General features: G+C 37.5%; 1 protein-coding gene across 5 annotated transcripts in view; it reads right to left on the bottom strand.

The window, feature by feature from the left end:
* Nucleotides 1-737: 737 nt before the first annotated feature.
* LOC129213989 (septin-2) overlaps nt 738-20,261 on the bottom strand; it is a 38,071-nt gene continuing 18,547 nt past the window's right edge. For 4 of the 5 annotated variants that reach the window (XM_054844952.1, XM_054844954.1, XM_054844955.1 and 1 more), the window contains 6 exons: nt 19,555-19,656; nt 18,588-18,733; nt 17,463-17,546; nt 16,442-16,499; nt 9,353-9,446; nt 738-1,530 (listed from right to left, as the gene is read on the bottom strand). In XM_054844952.1, the coding sequence (XP_054700927.1) occupies nt 9,378-9,446; nt 16,442-16,499; nt 17,463-17,546; nt 18,588-18,733; nt 19,555-19,656 (459 nt within the window). In that variant the 3' untranslated portion in view covers nt 738-1,530; nt 9,353-9,377. The remainder of the gene's footprint in view (nt 1,531-9,352; nt 9,447-16,441; nt 16,500-17,462; nt 17,547-18,587; nt 18,734-19,554; nt 19,657-20,261) is intronic. The other variant, XM_054844953.1, reaches the window with a different exon arrangement.

Genomic DNA, 20,261 nt, shown 5'->3' with positions numbered 1-20,261 from the left:
TCTGGAAGAAAACCAGTAAGAAAGGTGCACACAATTCATGAGCAAGTGTTTACCATTAAATCTCTCACCTTGGCCTGCTCAACAGACATGCTTACAATTCAAATCTTCATAAAACCTGAAGAGACTTTGTAGAAACACAAATCTGTCACTCCATTTCTTCTTTCAAATTCATTATAGCAGCCACTGAGATAACAATGTAATGTCCATTTTATGCAATTCAACAAACAAGCCAAATATGCATCCCTGTAATGCAAATCATTTGTTAATCCTCTCCTGATGAAACACTCATTGCTAGACAGCAAAATTAGGGCTAATCATTACATGAAAGACACTCCAATTTAGTACAGAAGACAAAGAGTCTCAATCCCATATTTGCAAAAGAATTTACGCTTATGCATATATAATACACACAAGACTACAAAAGCATGCAGAAGAGAGCTATGCAATCAGTCAGTAATAACAAAGGAAACAGCAACATTCATGAATTTATAAACTAAGGTGTGCGATCAGATTTTCCAAGATATTCATACACCTAACAGATGTCAGTAGGTGCCTAATGAACTTTGAAAAATAAAAAAATGGATGCAAAGTCTTGCTACCTAACTTCCAGTTAAAACACTTTTAAAGTTGTTTTGAAATTAAATCAAAGCAGTTTGTACGTCTTACAATATCTCACGCATTAGCTTAAAAAAGCCAAAAGCCAAAAAAACCAACAAAAACCACCCCAAAATCCAACATTTTCCACATTCAGACAATTTATTACAAAACTTCAATGAAAATTAGTGTTATGGTATATCAAAAGTTCAGTACATGCCATCGCTCAGCTGACAGATAAAAATGCCTGTGATAAATTCTTGCAATCAATACTTGAGACCCAAAGACAAATCTTCAGAGGCATCCACAAGAAGTTGTTGGCATGCTTAGTGTTTATGGTACGTTAAGGCACGATGATTTAGAAAAGTCAGCTTCTTTGCATCACTGGTGAATCGGTGTTTTGTATGTTTTCTCATACATTACACAAATATAAATCACCAGAGATGAAGCTTCAAAAGTAACCAAAGCACAGAGAAAGTTATGAAAAACCGATAGGATACACAATGACTTAAGATGGCAAGTGAAAGTTATGATACCGTGCAAACACACATACGTCTACTGTAAACAGGCCAAAAAGTCTTTTAGTATCACGAAACTGTCCAGAATAACCTAGCAGATACACGATTAACTCCTTAAACCCATCACAATGACTAGTCCAAACAGTGTACTATATCAGTTTTCGTATAAAAAGGTATAGGAAGAATAATAAAACCACATTTATAAGTATGAAGACAGTGTTACCAAAAGAATCAAAAAAGATACAATATAACTTGATTAACATTGAATATATAAAACAAGCCGTTTTACAACATGATCTTCAGACTTTGTGTTTGTTTTAACGCAGGTCTTGATCTGCGGCATCCAGCTTTTGCATTTGAACGTTACCATTCGGTCAAAGAAAACAGAGCACCCATCCACTTAGAGAACCGTATACTGCTGCGAACAGAAGTGGAAAACAAAGAGCATTAGAAAGGACAAACTCTCATCACTCTCAACACGTCAGAGTGTTTGGGGCAGCCTGAGCCCTTCCGAGCAAAGCAGTGTAATCCTGGGAACAGGGCATTTCAGTTACTGCATTGCAGGGACCTATGTTAGAACTAGATCAGCTGAGTCAGATGCAGTTTGGCTCCAAATATTTATCAGAAATGTCTAATAGAGCACGTAAGTGAGAATCTGTTTTTAGTTACGTACGTACTTAAGCACGAATACAAGGACTGCGTTACAGCTCATCTCAACAGTAATGCACACAAGAAACCAACGTCAGTCAGTCTGGTATACGAAGCGTTACTTCTGGTGAGGAAAATGAAAACCATTTATCTAAACAGGGCTAAAAGTAAGCAGTGAGTTTGATGTCATGCACAAACAACTTTTACAACACTGCTTAGGTAAAACAGGAAAGCAAACAGATTTTTTTCAAGTATTCACGCAGCAGTATTCATATGGCTGAAAGAAGGGATACCGGTTTGTAATTTCAAAAATAACTATCGCTTTTGGATGCCTCTATAGCTACTTGCCAATCAACAAGGCTGCTGCAAAGAAAGCAGAATTCCAGCTTTCCCTGAAAATTAGGCCCTGCTTAAGAAGCCATGTCAGATTTGGAACTCGGGAGACACCTCAAATTCTCCAGTCACAGAAATACTCATTCCCAACAAGAAAAAAATAGCTTAATCTAAGCATTCACCTGGATAGAAAAAAAGAAATATCCTAGAAAACATTGTTGTGTCAACTCATTGTAAAGTACAGTGCACCACTCGTCCAGACTACATTTGAGGTAAGGAGCAAGGGAAGCTGACAACAGGGTCCTTTGCTCTCTGCCATTCTCACAGAGGGAATTCTGTTCAACACAGTTACTTAACATTTTAAGGAGGCCATCACTTCCCATAACCAGAACAAGCGAGCCAGCATTAAGGCTTTAAAGCCAGAGTCCATACATTGCTAATCAAATTCAATATTCAAATTCAAAATTAGCCGGTTGTGCTACACTGCTGCTTCAAGTATGAAAAAGAAACTAGATTTCTGCCACTGCCTGCCTAACTCTAATCTGTTACAGAAGATACCTCAACATGAAACCATAACTGATGTTTCAGACTCACAAAAAGACCGGAATTTCCAATAAACATGAAGGCTCGGGTTATTGGCGCAGCTGTGCACTGATGTTACCAGCATTAGCAACACGATATCGACATTTTATATGCTCTTAGAACATACTTGGGCAAAGTATGTTTTGCATTTTCAGCATGGATTCATTTCACTGCTCTTTCCTCCTAATCTCCTTAGGAGACAATATTTTAGGATGCATTAGATTGATACCGTTCTTTACAAATTTGATCTCCAGTTTTATTAGACTAACCTCACAGTCCCCCATAGTCTTTTCACCAATACCTAGCTTTAATAAATGCCTCCATCTGCACTGTGAATTCATACCACTATTTAAGAAAGACAACACATTTCTCCAGTACGCCATTAAAACAAAGCTTGCTCAGTAACGTAGCTAGCACTACATACGCCTGCACTCTGATGTACATGGTCAGACAGCTCACAATCCTGTATTTGTAAAGGTGTCAAAACCCTTTGGAAGGAATGGGTTTGCCTCCCCCTCAGCTGCTTCCAAGACCACCACTACAATGCAGGGCAACCTGACATCCCTCTATCTACACTTCTGAATTCCTAGCGAGAGAAATTTGTTTTGTTAGCAGTTACATTTTCTCACTGACCTAAATTTTTTTTCTTCAGATAGCACTCATTTTTTGTTGTAGCTACAGCCCTTTGAGTGTCAAATCATTAGCAAGAACTTTGAGAAATGGCATCTTTCAAAAAAGAATGACTACTGGATGACACCAATGTCATGTTGTTGGCTAGTTTTGACTCATTTTATCACTCACACTCCTAATATTTTGGTTTTCTGATATTTCAGTCATTCTGTTGACTTCACTGCTTCAAGTTTGTTCCCCTTCCTTTTGCTTGTCTGTAGCAACACCTTATTCTGCCCCATGGCAAACGTCATCAGTCAAGTGTATACACTAAGTAACAAAACTGGGCTTTGAACTGCTTTCCAATGTTTATTAGTTAATTTAATATGCTAATAGGTTTAATATCCACTGAGTCACACATACACACCAGGCTGCAAGCTCCAGACCTGTAAGAAATGTTTCTCTGAAAACGTTTATTCAGTAAAAGGTGGCCTGAAGCATTTACAGGTCGCCTGTGATGCCACGCCAGGCTCTGGCACGGACCTGGTAGGTCTGTGTACTCCACTCCTCAGGCCCACTAATGCCTGAGAAATTCTGGCAGCAAGCACCTCTCCTCACTCCCTGCATCCCATATGCATCCAACAGCTGTACTGGATTCAGCCATGTGTCACAGCCACAGGAAGAGGTGGAATATGTCACTGTGTCATTCCTGGGTAATCAAGCCTCTCAGAGGCAGAGCGCAAGGTGCCACTGCACGTATTCACAAGAATTGAGAATGCCACTGTAGCCGCTGCACTGCGGACTTCGTTTTTCCCAAGGCATCGACACATTACTGAAAAGCAAATAAATATACTTCCACTCACCCCTGACAATTCCCCACAAAACAAGATTTCTGCAGTGACCCATTAGGAATTTTATATTCTCTGGGATCGCTCAGCAAAAACTGAATCAATTTGCATTAATCCATTTGCTGACAGAATTTATTAAGATACAGTTTGGGCAATTACGTGAAAATATCAGAAAAACTTGCTATTGGGTGTTTCAATACCATTTGTGTATACCATAAAATGGTTTGCAAACATTGTGTCATTCCTTGGAAAGCTTTTAAGTCTGCAAAGTAGAGTGTATTTGGGGGTTTGGGAGGTGGGGGGACCATTTCTCTCTCCTCTATAAGTATAGCAGTTCTGGAAATTGGTCTCAATGGGAATGTGCTTTTCAAGATGCATAAACCCTACAGTGTTAGAAATGGTACACCGCTATTTCTAGGTGAGAAGTACAACAACGTCTTTATTACGTTCTACTTACAATCCAGTAACACAACTGTTTCACCAACTGAGAGCAGTATGAACTAACAGGGAGATGTAAGATACTATTTTTAGATTAACAACGTCAAATGAAAGCATTATTGTTCTATACATCAAGGATTAAAAGCCGTAACATGACTCTGTCATCTGGCTCTCGGCACATTGTACACAAGGGCAGGTGGGCACCAACTACGAGGTGGCTCTTGAGGACTCTGCTAAGACCTTGCTATACAAGTTAATTTCCAGGTCCCATGGAGCCACACAAGTTCAGCACTTCAGTTGTACAGTAGCAGAGGAAAACCAACAATTTTATCAGAAGCCTACTCTTTAAGGGAAACAAAAACTTGTGCTAGCCCATCAAAGCAGGGTTTGCTGAACAACTCCACAGTCAGAAGAGCTGAAAAGAGCTGGAGAACGATGGTGCTCTTCTAGTCTAGTTTCTGGCCATGGAAACATCCACTGGCAGTGCCAGGCAGCTGTTCCAAATGCTACAAATTTGCCCAAACTTCGCATTCTCTAGGCTCTCAATTTTAGCTGCCAAAAACTACAACACGATCTTTACTTCCTCAAATGACATTTCTCATCAGATCAATTCAGCATTCAGCAGCATCGTTTTAGAAAGCTGGTTGCTATGACAATGCTTTGTGTTGTTCTGTTACATGATGTCAATTCATTGGTAGAAAGAACTAGCTGTTTGGTTCCTCTAGTACTGTTCTTATCAAGAATCAGAACTGTCAGTGAGCTCAGGAGGCTTTAAAAATACTTGTGGAAATCATGAGCTGTACTAAAAGAATTTTCAACATCCTACAGATATTAAGTGCAAGATGCTTGGGTTTTTTTTCTGAACACATTTCCCTAACCATAACTACATTTCCAGCTGGCTATATTTGTTTTCCATAGCCTGGCTTCTGTTACTGGTTTGTCCCAGTATGATCTTGATGCTTAGCAGAAGACAGACAATCCAGATTTGTAAGAATAACAAGAGGAAAACAGATTGCAAAGAGCCATGCTTTCAGAAACAGAGAAGGAAAGGGAAGAAACGCCCATCAATAACCATTTCATTTGAAAAAATAATTCCAGCTTTTCATAATAGTTGCTCATCTGAGATGGACAAGTTGAGAAACTAAAAAAATATGCTGTTAGAATTACTGCAGGCTTATTTCAAAAGCATTTTGTATTGGAGTATCCACATAAAACTAAATCTGTTTTAGTTTTTGGTTACTTGTTCCACCCCTCCATCTCCTTCCTCTACAGTCCTTCATTTGAACTGTCAAATATAAGAAGCAATAAGCTCCTACACTTTACAGCAGTGTCTTGCATTTTGGAAGCAAAAAATCTGAAAAATCAAGCTTGTCTTGGAAGTCTTTACCATGCTTCACATGGACCACTACCAACACCTCCAACATGCACTATTTGTACAGAGAAGCTATGAAATGTTTAGAGGAAACAGAAAAGTGTAGGTCAACAAACCTTTGTCAGGGCTGCTCTCAAAAGCTCATAATCACCACCATCATGTAGAGTAAGCCTGTACTCACAGGCTTTTGTCAAAGACTGCAGCTGGCACACTGGTCACTACCATTCCCAAAATCATCTTCCCTTCCTCCCTCTAACCCAGTCCCCACCAACGCCCCTCTTCACTCCCCTTCAGGTTTCTACTTTTCCACAGCAAGAAATCTGTCCATCTTCTTTGGAAACTGAAGATATTCCCTGCATGTAATCTTTGCCTTTGTCACTCCCCTTATGCTTCTTTTTCTCTAGCCTTGAAAGTAAAGGAAACTGCTTGAAGTAAATTCTACCCTTGCTCTTTCTATAAAACCTTTAAAGATGCCCCTATTCAAAAGGGATCAGGCAAACCAGACCTTCCAGTCATCCCATCTGTGTAGCACTTTACAATAATGCAAGCTCGCCAGTCTTTTTGGCAAGGATTTGAGTTTAGCGCTTCTTAATCATTATGCAACGCCAGACTCTTTCCAGAAAACCCCAAAGCATTCTGCAATCTTCTCCCCACTCCGAAATACATCTGAAACCAGAAGTGGTTATTTCACATATTTGGATATCACCACATTTCATTATCCTGCTGTTTACTTTCCAGCTCTTATCTATGAAGGCATTTACACCATACCTCTCTTTTCCCAAAATGTCTGAAAACATCTTTGTATCTGTGCTTTTTGAAAGGGAAAATATTTTATGGTACTTTTGAAGGAAAAAAAAAATATCAGTAAATACATATTTATCCAAAATAAAAAGAGTGAAAGTGTTAATTTTTTACATAAATTACCCATCAAGTTACATATTTTTCTCAGCACAAAGATAAGTAAGGGTGTAAAAGAGCAATTGGAGGAAAGACCATGCTTTCAGGAACAGAGCTGATCCTTTAAAGTTCTTGTAAAACTAGAACCTGAGAGATGCTCAAGATAAGCTGTGATAGAAAAAAAGATTGATATCAAGTATATTTAAATTTGTCGGTAGTTTGGTTCTGTTAACTACTGTGCTAATTACAAGTTTCCTGGCTTCTCTGGAAATAGCAAGTTCAATAAAATACAGCAAATACACCTGACAGGAATGCTGGAGGTTGACATTACCATTCCTCCTGAACTGCAAAGTCCGTTAACATGCGTGAGAGAAACTTCCCTAAGGCTAACTTCTAGGTGAGGATTCACTTCAACATGCTGACAGCATCATACAGCAGCACTCTGGTTTAGCAGGACTGCAATTGCAGTTCTGACTGTGCCTATTAGCCAACAAATTATGCTAAAAGTCTATCAATCAATATCTCAAGGGTAGCAAAAAAGAAGTTCAAAATTCTTTTCTGAAAGCAATCTGTCAAACAATACAATTTCCATAGTAGCTGCAGAAACGTAGTTCAGCAGATTCCAAGGAAACAGCAGGACCTCCACATATGAAGATCTCATTCAAATCCTTCTCAGATTTGTTCACTTTCAATATTTCAGGCCAACTAACTTTAAGCCTTAGTTCAAACTAAATCAAAACAAGATCATGTGGATGCTGAGTTAAATCTGCAAAGCTCTCCTGCTGAACACATTCAGCACTTCAAGATGTATTCCAGATTAGCAATGTAAAGTATCTACAAAATAACATTTCACTTGGATGCACTTGAGCATGCTCAGAAATCTGTTTACTTATGTATCCATGGCTGCAAATTCAGCCTGGGACAAACCATGCTCCAATTTGTTTTTATAAATACCACATCTAGTATTGCCAGAAGCTGTGAAACACAGGGAATTCTGGTGCCATTACTAGCTAACTACTAGTGGAAATACGGCATCCTATTAGCCCTCAGATACTCATTTCACAGCAAATCCAGTATCTAGGAACTGAAGAAAGAGCTCTGAATATATCTGTATCATTTGGCATCCTGTGCTCTGCAAGCAACAACTATGGACAAGCCTGTTAGATTTAGGGTGATTCTTTTTTCTTACCAAGTATCAGTTTTAAAGGATGTCATGTGATTAAATGTGATTTGTAAGCTGCAGAAAGAATTGAGCTCCTTTGCAAAGAACACTAATAATAATTTACACTACATAAGGTTTCCTACATCAAACAGCCATTTTCACAAGTGGTCAGAGTTTGGCCATATGATAACAAAGCCAGCATGAAAACTTGGGACCTTCAGTTCAGACTAAAATATTTAACAGGATGCATAATTACCAGCTCCTGTCTGGGGAAGTAAGAGCTTTATATCAGACACTGCTATCGCATACACTGCATGGTCAGCCACAAAATTATCCTCAGTGTTTAGATTTCCAACTCTGGGAAAATATGTCTTAGTATGGAAGCTGGAAGACATGATGTGAAGACTTCTCTATCTGTAAGACTTGGAATTGTGACAGTAAGAAACCTGAGTTTGAATTACTTTTTTCCCCCCTTAACTACTTCACTCAAAGATCACAGTGCACATACAAGTAAAACTATTAACATCTGCTTAAATAGGAACCCAGTGAATAAGTTTATTCCTTAGGAGATTTTTTTCTGGGGTTGTTTGGGGTTTTCTTGGTTTTTTTCTTGTTTTTTTTCTTTTTTTTTTTTTAAATATAAACAGGAAGACTGAAGGTTCAAATAAAGGCAACAAAAAAAATCTCCTTATTTTAGGCTTGGAATGTTGGCAGCTGCCACAAGGTCATAAGGGATAATATAATCCATTTTATTCAAGCTTTACATTCCAGAAGACCAGCAATCACAACTAGAGTATTAAACTGCAGTATTAAGCAACAAGACTCCTCATATCCTTTTGTTTTTTATTCTTGCATTTAAAAGAGAAATTATGCCAGAAGAGCTGCATTCTGAAGAAAGCATGAATATTTGCCACAAGAATTTTTTTTTTCTTCACTCACTCTGATCCCACCTAACATATCATAGATGATATCAAGGGAGTCTATATTCAGTACCAGTAACCAGTTTGTCTAAAATTTTGTTTGGTTCTTTGAAAAAACTGCTGTACATTCAGCAGCCTACATACCCTCAAACACCCTAACTTTTGTTGATATATAGTCAAATTAATTTTCTCAGCAGCTTTTGCTAACAGAAACAAAGCCAGATGATCCAAAAATAAGGCATTGAAGATAAGCATTTACAGGTCTTAAAAACAGCTGGAAACGTAACATCTGCAGATTTTTTCTACTTTACCCAGAACATCACTCAATTTTTTTCTGTAAGTACTGTAAAAGCAAGTCCAAAGTGCAAAATTAACAATAATCATTGTGAAAATCTTACGTAAGAAGAGTAAACAAGTCAGAAAAGTTGTACCTGATGCATCCAGATGTTAAGCATCTTAATCATCACCAGGCTTCATCCTCATTTGGGCTTGCATCTGTGCAATCATCTCCTGCATGCGGCGCAGCTGTAAGATAAAACCACCCATGTGTTTAAAACAATTTCATAAGGAATCCAAAATCCATGAAACTTTAAATCTTTTTCTTCCATGGTAGAATGCAGATTCAATTTGCCTCTTTATGAATTGGAAATTTTAGATTAATTCACCTGATTGAATACGTTCTTTTACCCATCTCAGATTTTTTAATGCACTACATCTAACTTTCACAAAAGATTTCTAAAAATACTTATAATGGAAATTAAGCAATAAAATACAAATCTTTTGAAGTTTGCAGACCTGTGAGTTAACATTTAATCTACAATAAAGAAAACATGCCCTTTACGTGTGTACAGAAATACACCACTTGAGAGCGCCGAGGCAGCTTTGTCCTGATACAAGTGCTCAAAGCACAATACTCATCTTGTGGCTAACCAGATAGATACTGTTGCTAATAATTTGCAGAGTTAACAGCTGAACATGCAGACGGAATTTAAAAACTACTTCAAAAGCAAAATAGAAAGATGTTTACAACATTTGGAAAGACAGACTAAACATATTAAGCACCAATATTTTTTACATCTAAACAATGACCTTTCTGGAAATAACTGTTTTCTTAAAGGCATTTTTCTTATGACATTTATAAGTTAATTTCCATCTCATAAAAGGCCAGTTATAGAAAATGCTTTTTTTTTCCTCTTTAAAAATTAACATTTATTTTATGTTCCTAAGAAAAAAATAAGAAACACTAATATAGAATTTCAAAATGTATATGCAAATACTTCTGATTTGGTTTACAAATGACTAGGTATTTCCTTCCAGATGCAGGTGGAGAAGCTCCACATACACAATTGCAAGTGCCCTGTCTTGCAAAGTGAAAAGAAATAGGCTGCAACTTCCATGCACATTCCATAAAATACGAGTCCATCTCAAACTAGAGATCATGTAATAATCTCAGGCTTGTATAGCAAGTTTTCATTATTCTAAGAATAATTGTGTAGGTTTTAATATACTGAGCTTTTTTCTCCTTTAGGAAAAAGTAGTTAAGAGAATTGCTCTCATTTATTTTCTGGGGAAAAAACAAACCAACAAAACCTCTTCAACTCAAAAAGAACTGCTACGTTTAAGCAAGTATATTGTATTTTCACCCAGTCAACCACATTAGCTATTGTGATTCAATACAAAAGAATCTGTGATAAATGCTTGACTACATGTATGTGGTGTTGAGCTGTCTGGGCTTTAAAAAAAAAAAGCTGAAAACAGGGAAAAATTAACTGCAAATGCCTATATCACTTTTTCTTGCCTGACCTCAGATACAGATTTGGGAAAGAGAAGAAACTGAAGTGCAGAGCTTGCAGCATAGCCAGAGATAACAGAGCTTGCCTAAAACTAGCTGGCATATATATACTGGTACCTATCCTCTTGCTGCAGCACCACAGGGTTCAGCAGAGGCCAATTCAGGTTCCTGTGACTGCAGCGTAGATACGCTCTGACAAAAGGAGATTCACACAGGAACAGCACGAGATACACCTAAGTCTGTAATGATTATTATATACCCATCTACACCTTCCTGCTGAACACTTAAAAAGCTTCTGATGAAAAAGATGGCATAATGCTGCAGGAAGGAGAGAAAAAAAAAGCAGAAAGTGTCAGAAATGAGAGTTGCATTGATTCCATGGTCAAAGAAAAAAGTTCCAAAGATCAACTTGTAAAAATGTAAGACACCTGGTCTTTTGAACTGCCTCTGCAGATTTACCATCGGAATAAAACTAGCTTTTTGGAAGCTCGCCTACTTGAGCATTCCCAAGAGTACTCCAAGCTGAGCCATGAAACATTCCCAAAATAGAAACCATTCAGTAATCACAGGGGAAGATACTGCTGCACATGTATTATGGTGATTGCTCAAATGTAGCATTCTGCAAATAGCCAACATCATATTTTAAGACTTAAATACAGCATCAAGTCTCATATTTTCTTAACCTTAATTGATAAAAATATGCCCACACCATGAAAGAAATCAGATGCTGCATATGACTCAAATGTAAGGTAGGACAAAAGCACTAGGAGACCTACTCTGCTCTAACATTACGATTGTAAGAAGATTTTCCTTTTCCATTTGATGTGGTATTTTGAGATCTGCTGGTGGAGTGTCAGTCTCATCCATTAGCTAAATAATGACAAGTTTCTAAAGCTATTTTAGCATAATTCAGCAGAAAAACTTTCAGGCACAAAGCCTGTTAAAAAAAAACTAGGCACGTTGCTGTCTCCTATGGCTATTAGTAGGTATGTTGTCATTGAAGCTTCCTTTTCATAAGGAAAGTTGGCAAACAAAGTAAAGAAAACAAAAATAAAAAGGTACTCAAGCACACCTATCTCTTCCACTGCATCCTGGGCTGCATCAGCATTTTATTTTGTTTTTGTTGAACATTTGATATGCAAACAATCCATAATGGTTGCTTTCTGCTGTAAAACTGTGGCTTCTCAGGAGCTCTAAGCAAACTCACAGCTATCAGTTTCGTAACCATATTCTTAGCAGACAACCCATGAGTAATGATAGATATCACACACTAAAACTAACTACAGGGCTAAAGTTAGAGGTAATAACTGAACTTAGGGAGAATGCACACAAATATCTTGGAGAGAAAATCATTTGAACAGTAAGAATCCTGTCAGCTCAAGTGTAAAGTTAAAATTAAAACTAAAAAAAGAAGAATCAAGCTGTATTGTACTCAAAGTGATAACCATGCCAGCCTCTTCCACAATTCCTCTTCAAGTAGAGGACGGGACATAAGAACCATTCCTACACATTACAATACAAGCTAAAAACAACTTGTGTGTCTTCACCTTACTAGACCTACAGCATAGACAGAAATAATCATTCCTCTTAATAAAGGTGAATATAAAAGATCATGCAAAAGACTGAAATTGATATCATATCAACATCCGCGTTCCCTTCACTGTTGGGAATTGCAAGCATCAAGGGCATACCATGACTTTGATCTTGCTCAGCAGTAAACCCTCTTGCTTGTAAGAGCAGTATTAATATATTCTGCAGGGAACTGTCATTCAAGGATACTACAACATGATAGCATAGGGTCAATGCCCATGATGAAAAGGAAGCTAGGAAACAATGTTTGGAAATCTGTTAAGACTAACAATTCCAGTGATGTCCCAGATAACAGAAATCAAAAGACTAAATTTAACCTTGGTATAAATGCTACTTAGTTTACTTATGTCAGGACTAAAATTTACTTCAAACTGTCATGTAACTACTGAGTAGTGACTACACATAACTACTGTAGCAACGCAGAAAGCAAAGAAACATTTAAAACAAGAGTTAAGGTTGCACAGTTAAAAGTGAACCACACAGCTTCCTGATGGCTTCCACACCATTGACAGAAATCACAGATACACAGCATTGCTTTACCTACAAGATTTCATATGTAGTATGGTTTGCCCAGAATACCAACAAGTACTTCTCCTGTCTGAACAGGGTGAGCAGCTTTTCAGTGACAACCCTACAGATGTCACAGGAAAAGCAATGTTCAAAACTGAACAATATCTACTTCCCACTGGCACACTTCCCCTCCTCACACCAAGTACGGTTATTTCTGCCCATGCCTTTACATAAGAAAGTTCATAAGGGAAGAGGCTGCAAGAATAGAGCAAGATCGAAAACTGTAGGCAGTGGATTTTCCATTACACCAGGACGTTCCCACGACAGCGGCTATTGGTTAAAAATACTTCCAATACCACAGAGTACAACCAGTCTTGTTAACTGGAGAAAAATACTCTTGACAAAGTTACTATATTGGAAAAGGGGCTACCATAGACATAAATGTCTTTCATAGGACACATTGATGTTATAAATACCAGAAGTCACTGTGGCCACAGCCTTCACACTACATGGGCAGCAAGCACTGTTCCTTCAAAGAACAACTCAGAAGGACAAAAAAAAATTACTCAAAAAAAGTTATTCTTCATTCCAGCTTCCAAGGGATTCCCATTCCTAATTGCTTATTACAGGTTTTCTTCTCATGATGTTCTCTCAGGACTGAGACTACATCACAGAGGAAGGCTGAAGCAGTCTGCACAAAGCATGCCTCCTTCCCCTGCGCTAGGCAATAGCATTCCACAACACAAACCTTAAAACTGTTTTTATTTCCCTCAGGTCTGCAGACCTTCATCAGCAGTCATGCTGTCGCTCCACATAAAAGTTCTCACCTTATCTTTCAAGAAAACACTTACACAAATACCTGCAATACCAGGCAGCCACCCACACACATAAGCGTTCGTCACATCCTTGCCTACCTGCAGAACTGCTGCTAGACCCCGGTTTGGCAGCCCATCGCTGCAGGCTGTGCCCCCACTGACTCCCACGCTAAACCAGGCTTCTTCATCTCATCAGATAAAGGGTTAAACTCATTCAGAAAGTTGAAAGACAAAGAGAAAACAATTTCAACATTGCAATTAATTCTACCGTATTCAGCCTACTGCTGACCAACCCCACTGAAGAGAGCAGAGCAAAGGGATTTGCCCAAAGCCTCAGGGTAGCTCACTGGAAAAATCAGAGGAAGTTTGTTCCTTGCCATTTCATGTAATCATGGCCTTAACATTTTTCTAGAAGTATTGCCTCTCAAAACTTTGAAAGGCTTTTATTATGAGATTTTTTTCAGAGTAGGAAGAGTATGGCACAACACTACAAACTTTTAAGTTTGTGCCCACAACATCAAAATAATTTGAACCGCGGCATATTTACAGTAAGGAACATGGATAGCTTTTTTCTTATTTTCACTTCCCAGCTCAGAAAAACAGGTCATCACTTGCAAATAAGCAAAGAGCACAACCAGACTGAGCAATAAATCCAAAATGATAGATTAGCAATTCCAAATTGCTGAACTGGGGACCACATCCTTTGGCATAATAAAAGATCATTTAGCAAAAGTGATGCCTTGATAAAGATGATCCTGGCACTAGCCCAAGCATTCATTCCTTCCAAGGTTATATAAACCTCACAAAACTGTAAATAGAACTCCAAGCACCGTTACTGATGGGAATGCAAAACAGGAGGGGAAATGGATATTTGTTTTCTCTGCAAAGGCCATGGAATGCAAGCCCATTTCCTCTGTGCCTCTTTCCTCCCAAGATTTTTCCCAGTCTGAACCTTAGGGATGATATGGAGATGAAGGGATTTCATACCGGCTTATCTACAGAAGATTCAGCAAAGCCTCTTGATCTCTTTGGGACAATAGAATGCAGAAGTTAAAAATCTATTTGTTTTTTCAAGTTCTAACCTAATCTTCTGCAACTTCAGCAGCAGCTATTCAGAGATGATTACTCCCAGAGGAAGCTTCCAGAGACTGTCCTCCAAGAAATTCAGTATTTCATCCCTTAGCCATATTATATATATAAAAAAAATTACATACGTATTTATATATAAAATACTACATATACATTCACACAAGAGTGATCGGAATAGACCAATATATAACAACGTGCCTGTTATATCAACAGTTTCTAGGGGAAACAGTTACAGTAGAATTTTTTCAGACTTAAGTAGTTCTACAAGGATACCCCAGTTTCTACTTAACTACCAGACATGTACAATTTATATAGTTCAAAAACCAGGAGAAACAGTTATGACTTAAATTCTCTAAGTCTACTGCCTGAATCTTGGAAGCATTAAAGAAAAAAAAACCACAAAAAACATTTCCAAACAACACTCTTGACATTTTCAAAGCATGCAGTATTCCTGGCTATCAACTGATGGTCTACTGTTGTTTTACACACACATCAGTAAATGGGAAGCAGTTAATTTGTGTACAGAATTCCTGTAAAAGTTCCACTCTCATAAGTGCATGGCCATCAAGTGTGCTTATGTTGCTGAAACGAAGCTATACAGTAACAAGCACACAGCTCATTTCATGTCCAATAATTCATATTATTAACCAGTAGTTACGGTGATAATCAGTTTTCCTTTTAGGAAAATTTTTTGCTATTTATGTCAATATGCCAGGGTTAGCCAATAGCTAACCAGGGTTAGTTATTTTTAAATATGGATGCTATAAAGGAAAAAGGAAATGCACAGGCTGAAGTAACTGTATTACAAAAATTTCCATGTACGGGAGTCTGAATCTTTCACCTCAGAAACACATAAAACTGCTTGAAGTTTTTTATTTCTTATGCCAAATCACTGCATATATGCATTGATCTTTTAAATCATGCCTTCCTCCATTTATGGACTTGGATTCAGCTGAATTGGATAATAGAAGGATCAACAGAAAAAACACTATCTTCCAATTGGCAGCAAGTCTTAAGTTTTCACAATGCAAGCAGTCATAAGCGTTGGCAGTGTACTACTTGAATTTAAGTACTAGGCTAAAAATCTCTGAATCTTTAGAACTTTAGCATAAAAATGTTAAGTCGAAAGGCCCAGTAATAACTTTAAACCAGGGTAAGAAATGACAGATCAAAAACATCAAATCCATAAGTTGACTGGTACAACAGAAATACTACGAATTTTGCTGCAAGTCAAGATTACGATGCGAAAACATGCACATTAATTATATTATGGGATTTTTAAGACTCAACAACCTTTTTCTACTTCATAGCCGCAAGATGTAAGAAGAAATTTACAGGTGACATGCTTGTAGTAAGCCATGCACATCTGAAATGATGTTAGACTACCCCAACATACTAAGGTTAAAGCAGCATATGTAGTTGACAAACATATATTGATTTCAATACCTAAAAAATAGCAACTATCCTTATGGAAAATTAGCATACAAACTGGAAGTGATAAATACCCTGCCTACAACCAGGAGTCCACATGCTACCTACCATCCACAGTATGCAAGTGACTATCAAAAAAATACTTTGTACAGGCAACTTGTATGTTCAGATTAGGTCTGTCATTTTTCAGAACTCAAATCTTACACTCCATAGGCAGTAGTTGACGTAGAATACTGAAATTGGAACATAGCGTGCTATATTAAAGAACAACAGTTTTAGAAGCTCCCTCTTACCTCAGCCTCTTTCTGCTGGAGGATTCTATCCTTGTCTACCACTTCTTCTTCAACAGGCCTATTAAACAAAAGAATGCATTGATGGTATAAGATACAGAAGTAAAAATCTCCAAGAACAGATTCAAAGCTCATATTTCAGCTAATATAACACGGAAAAAAATCTGCAGTCTGCACAGGGGAAATTAGGACATTCTTAAACCCATGCTTCCCTTCTGCAAAATGCCATTTTTACCTCATAGACTCCTGCTATTCACACTGTTTCTTAAAATTAGATTTCGTGGTACAAAAATCAACCATTAAAGCAGCTATGTAGGCTATTTCCTTCCTTCTTTAAGATCAAAATGCTTGGCTGAATACTTAAAGAACAAGTAAAGTGGAGACAAGAATAAGTTGCTATCAAAAAAGATGCAGCACAGGTAGATGCAGATTTTTTGCATTAATTTGCCAAGGACAGAAATTTTACCAAGGAGAGAAAAAGAAAAAAAAAAAAAAAAAAAAAAAGAGATGCAGCACAAAAAAACCTCACACACATTACCAAAAAAAAAAAAATAGATTGTTCGGTCTAGATTTCTCTCTCTAGCTCTATACAAAGGAGCAAGAGAACAGCCACCATGGCAGTCCTGCAATAACTGGAGAAGGAACATCCTGCCTAATCAGATAGGCTGGGACCTATTTAAAAACATGCCCACTAAAGTTTATTTTTTCCAACTAGGCATCATTAAATAAAAACCTATGTTGCTTGCAGCCAACTATTACTTTATGCACATTGCGACTAAAAGCATTCCCAAAAGGGAATGGATACAAAACCAAGAACAGCTGTTCGTATGCATGGCACTTCACTACATATTACTCCTCTTCAAGAAGAGCATTTCATACAAATTTCAGTAACTCCATAGATTGAAATCTCCTGAGAAACAATTAGTTACAGGTGGGATTAGTTAGGAGGAAGAGAAGTCCAACCTCACAGTGGAAAAACAAGAGATTCATAGGCAGCAGAGCCCAAAGGCACACACGTACTTACTTGCCAGTTCGTTTCAGCCTCTCCGAACGGAAGTTCTCGTAGTGCAAATCTTGGGTCACCTCCTGCAGGTCCTGCATGTGCGTTCTAGAACAAGCAAAGGGCTACTGAACACTTTGTCCTTCTTGTCAAAGGGATGGAAAACACCCTTTTATCTTCTATTTTTGTTTTATATAGAGGATGTATTTACTGGAAGAATAATCCTTACAGACCAGGCCTGCCATAAAGCTAGCCAGAACATCGCTTTCATGTTTATTGGTCTTTAATTCATACTTAAGTGCCCTCCCACCAATATTCTTCAAAGACCCAAAGTATGCTGTCCTCCTCTTGTTCACTATTTACTTTATAGGAGTTATTTATACCAGTCTTTGTAGTGTTAAGAACCTTGCAAAGGCAGTTATTCAGAAAGATACTTTAATTCCTAAAGTATTTTTTTTACTCAAGTGGTATTAAGTATAATTTGTAACTGAGAACTAGGTGGAGCTCCTTGGCTCACATAACAGCTGACATTGCCTAACAATTTTCAATCGTCAAAAAAAAAAAAAAAAAGGAAAAATGCTTGCTGCCAATGACCAGCAGAGGGCAATCCCTGCCCAGGAGAGACCAAAATCAGAAATGCACAACTGAATTCAATTTCCAACAATAGCAAGATGTCATTAAAAAAAAATAAATCACTTAAAACCATCTACACAAGCAGAATATCAGCTGAATTCATAAAGGGGCAGGGTATTGTATTTAACATAGGACTTCCTATACGGCCAAGAAAACCGAGCTCTGCCTTTAGAATACTCTTCACAGTTGAATTAATCACTTAGTATTTTAAAAGCCTCTCTCTACCCCACCCACTGCCCTATAAGAAAACTTCAGTTTATACGTAAAGCCATCAACTCAGTTCACGTAAGGCATAAAAACCATCATGTATATCTGACAATGTAAAATGTAGAATATATTTTCTGAAGTCAGAGATTACAGCAGCAAAACATGCTTGGGAAAGTGCACACAATGAAAAGTCACTCTACACTGCCATCAGAGCTAGTTTTGAATTAAGGTGTTCATGTTCTTGTAACTCTTTAGTCATAGTATCAGTTACGTCACCACAGGAGATGGGATAATTTTATCATTACTCACACCAGCATTGTGCGCAGCTTAAGGAAATCATTGTGCTCTGGATTTTCAACTTCAACAACTCCCCAGGGATACAGACGGCCTCTGATTTTTTTCCCTTTCACCTCAATAAGTTGATTGGATCCAATAACAGCAAAGGGAATGCTAGCCTAGTTGAGAGAGAGAAAACAAGTTACTGTTTTGATTTTTGACTCATTACTTTTTTGTGTTTTGTTTTTCTTTGAAAGAAAGCACAAAGGCTTTTAAGTAACAGACAGGAGAGGGGGAAAAGAAATGTTGACAAATGCACTCTACTAAAATCTTTCCACATCAGAAACCCAACAAATCCTATCCTAGTCAATGCAGCCTTTCATAATTAACACCTGTAGTTTTGTTAGGATCAGTTTGTCTTAACAGAGGCACAAAAGGAAATGACGCTTTGCTTTAGGAACACTTGACTGTTGTTGAAGTACAGTTTGGGCATAATGTGTCATCTGACATAAGATCATACATGGAAAGCAGCCAACAGAAACATACTTCAGATACAGATTAAAGTAGCTAGAGAGAGAATTTCAGATACATTCTTCAGGCACCTTTGCAAGTACCACAGCACAAATTTGACAGGAAATTACTTCAGTAAAACCTTTATTATCTGCTCTAACAAGAGGAAAGCTGTTAATTAGTATAGTAACTATAACACACATTCTCTCTTTGCTTGCATGTTAAAAGGTTGAGTCAGAAAACAGACTGCAAATTACAGTTCTTGGTGAAGAGTTGCTTACATTTAAAAGAGAAAAGAAAAGAGAGTCACAACACACTACATTTGGAATTGTGATGAAGCAGAGACTGGGGAAAAAAAAGGATAATTCAGAGTCAACATCCAAAGAAAACTTGAATTTTCAATATGTTATAAAGGAATAAAGTACCTTTAAACATACTGTAGGCTTGAAGAACTACTGCAGCAAAATAATAAATCAGGAGTGAAACTTGCCTTTAAAACTCTGGTTTGTTCTTTAAACTCCTCATCTTCATCAGAATCTGCATCAGGGAGCTGATAAATCCTAATGCCATGTTCAGAAATCTCATCCAGAACCTGAAGTTTACAAAAAAAGGAAGAATAATAAATTCTTATTTCATTGAGGAGGTATTAGGTTAAAAATATATATAATTGATTTACTAGTCTGTTGCATCTAGAAAACTCAGAGTGTTTTTCCGCTTTAAGTAGTTTGATAATGCTTAGAAAAAATCGTTAGCAGAAATTGCCATTACTTATGCTTTGAGTTTACGTACTACCAAATTAGTTTATGTGCTACAAGACTACCTTACATGGCATTAATTTCATTCTACCTATGAAAAAAAAATCTCCACCATTTTACTTTTTTCTTCATTCAACAGACTGGAAAGAACCATTCAAGGTGTAAAAGCACTCAGCAAGCAACCTACCTGTTTTGAGATGTAAGAAAGAAATATTAAGTGGGAAATCAATCGCATCCTTAAAATGAAGAAATGAAACCTATACTAGACCTGGTTGGATTTTAAAGATTTTGGTTTACTATTGCAAAAAAAGTATCTTAAAAATAATGCTGAGATTCGCTAACTACAGAGGTTCTCTTTTTAAGAGCTTAGTAACGGGCATTTTAAAAAGCCAAAACATTTGCCAAGATTACCTCTGGATTAAGCTGTTTGCAATCTATTGGT

This window comes from Grus americana, chromosome 16, assembly GCF_028858705.1.
Source record: "Grus americana isolate bGruAme1 chromosome 16, bGruAme1.mat, whole genome shotgun sequence".
In the NCBI taxonomy this organism is placed as follows: domain Eukaryota; kingdom Metazoa; phylum Chordata; class Aves; order Gruiformes; family Gruidae; genus Grus; species Grus americana.
The sequence above is the reverse complement of the archived record's forward strand: the minus strand, read 5'-3'. Positions and strand labels throughout refer to the sequence as shown.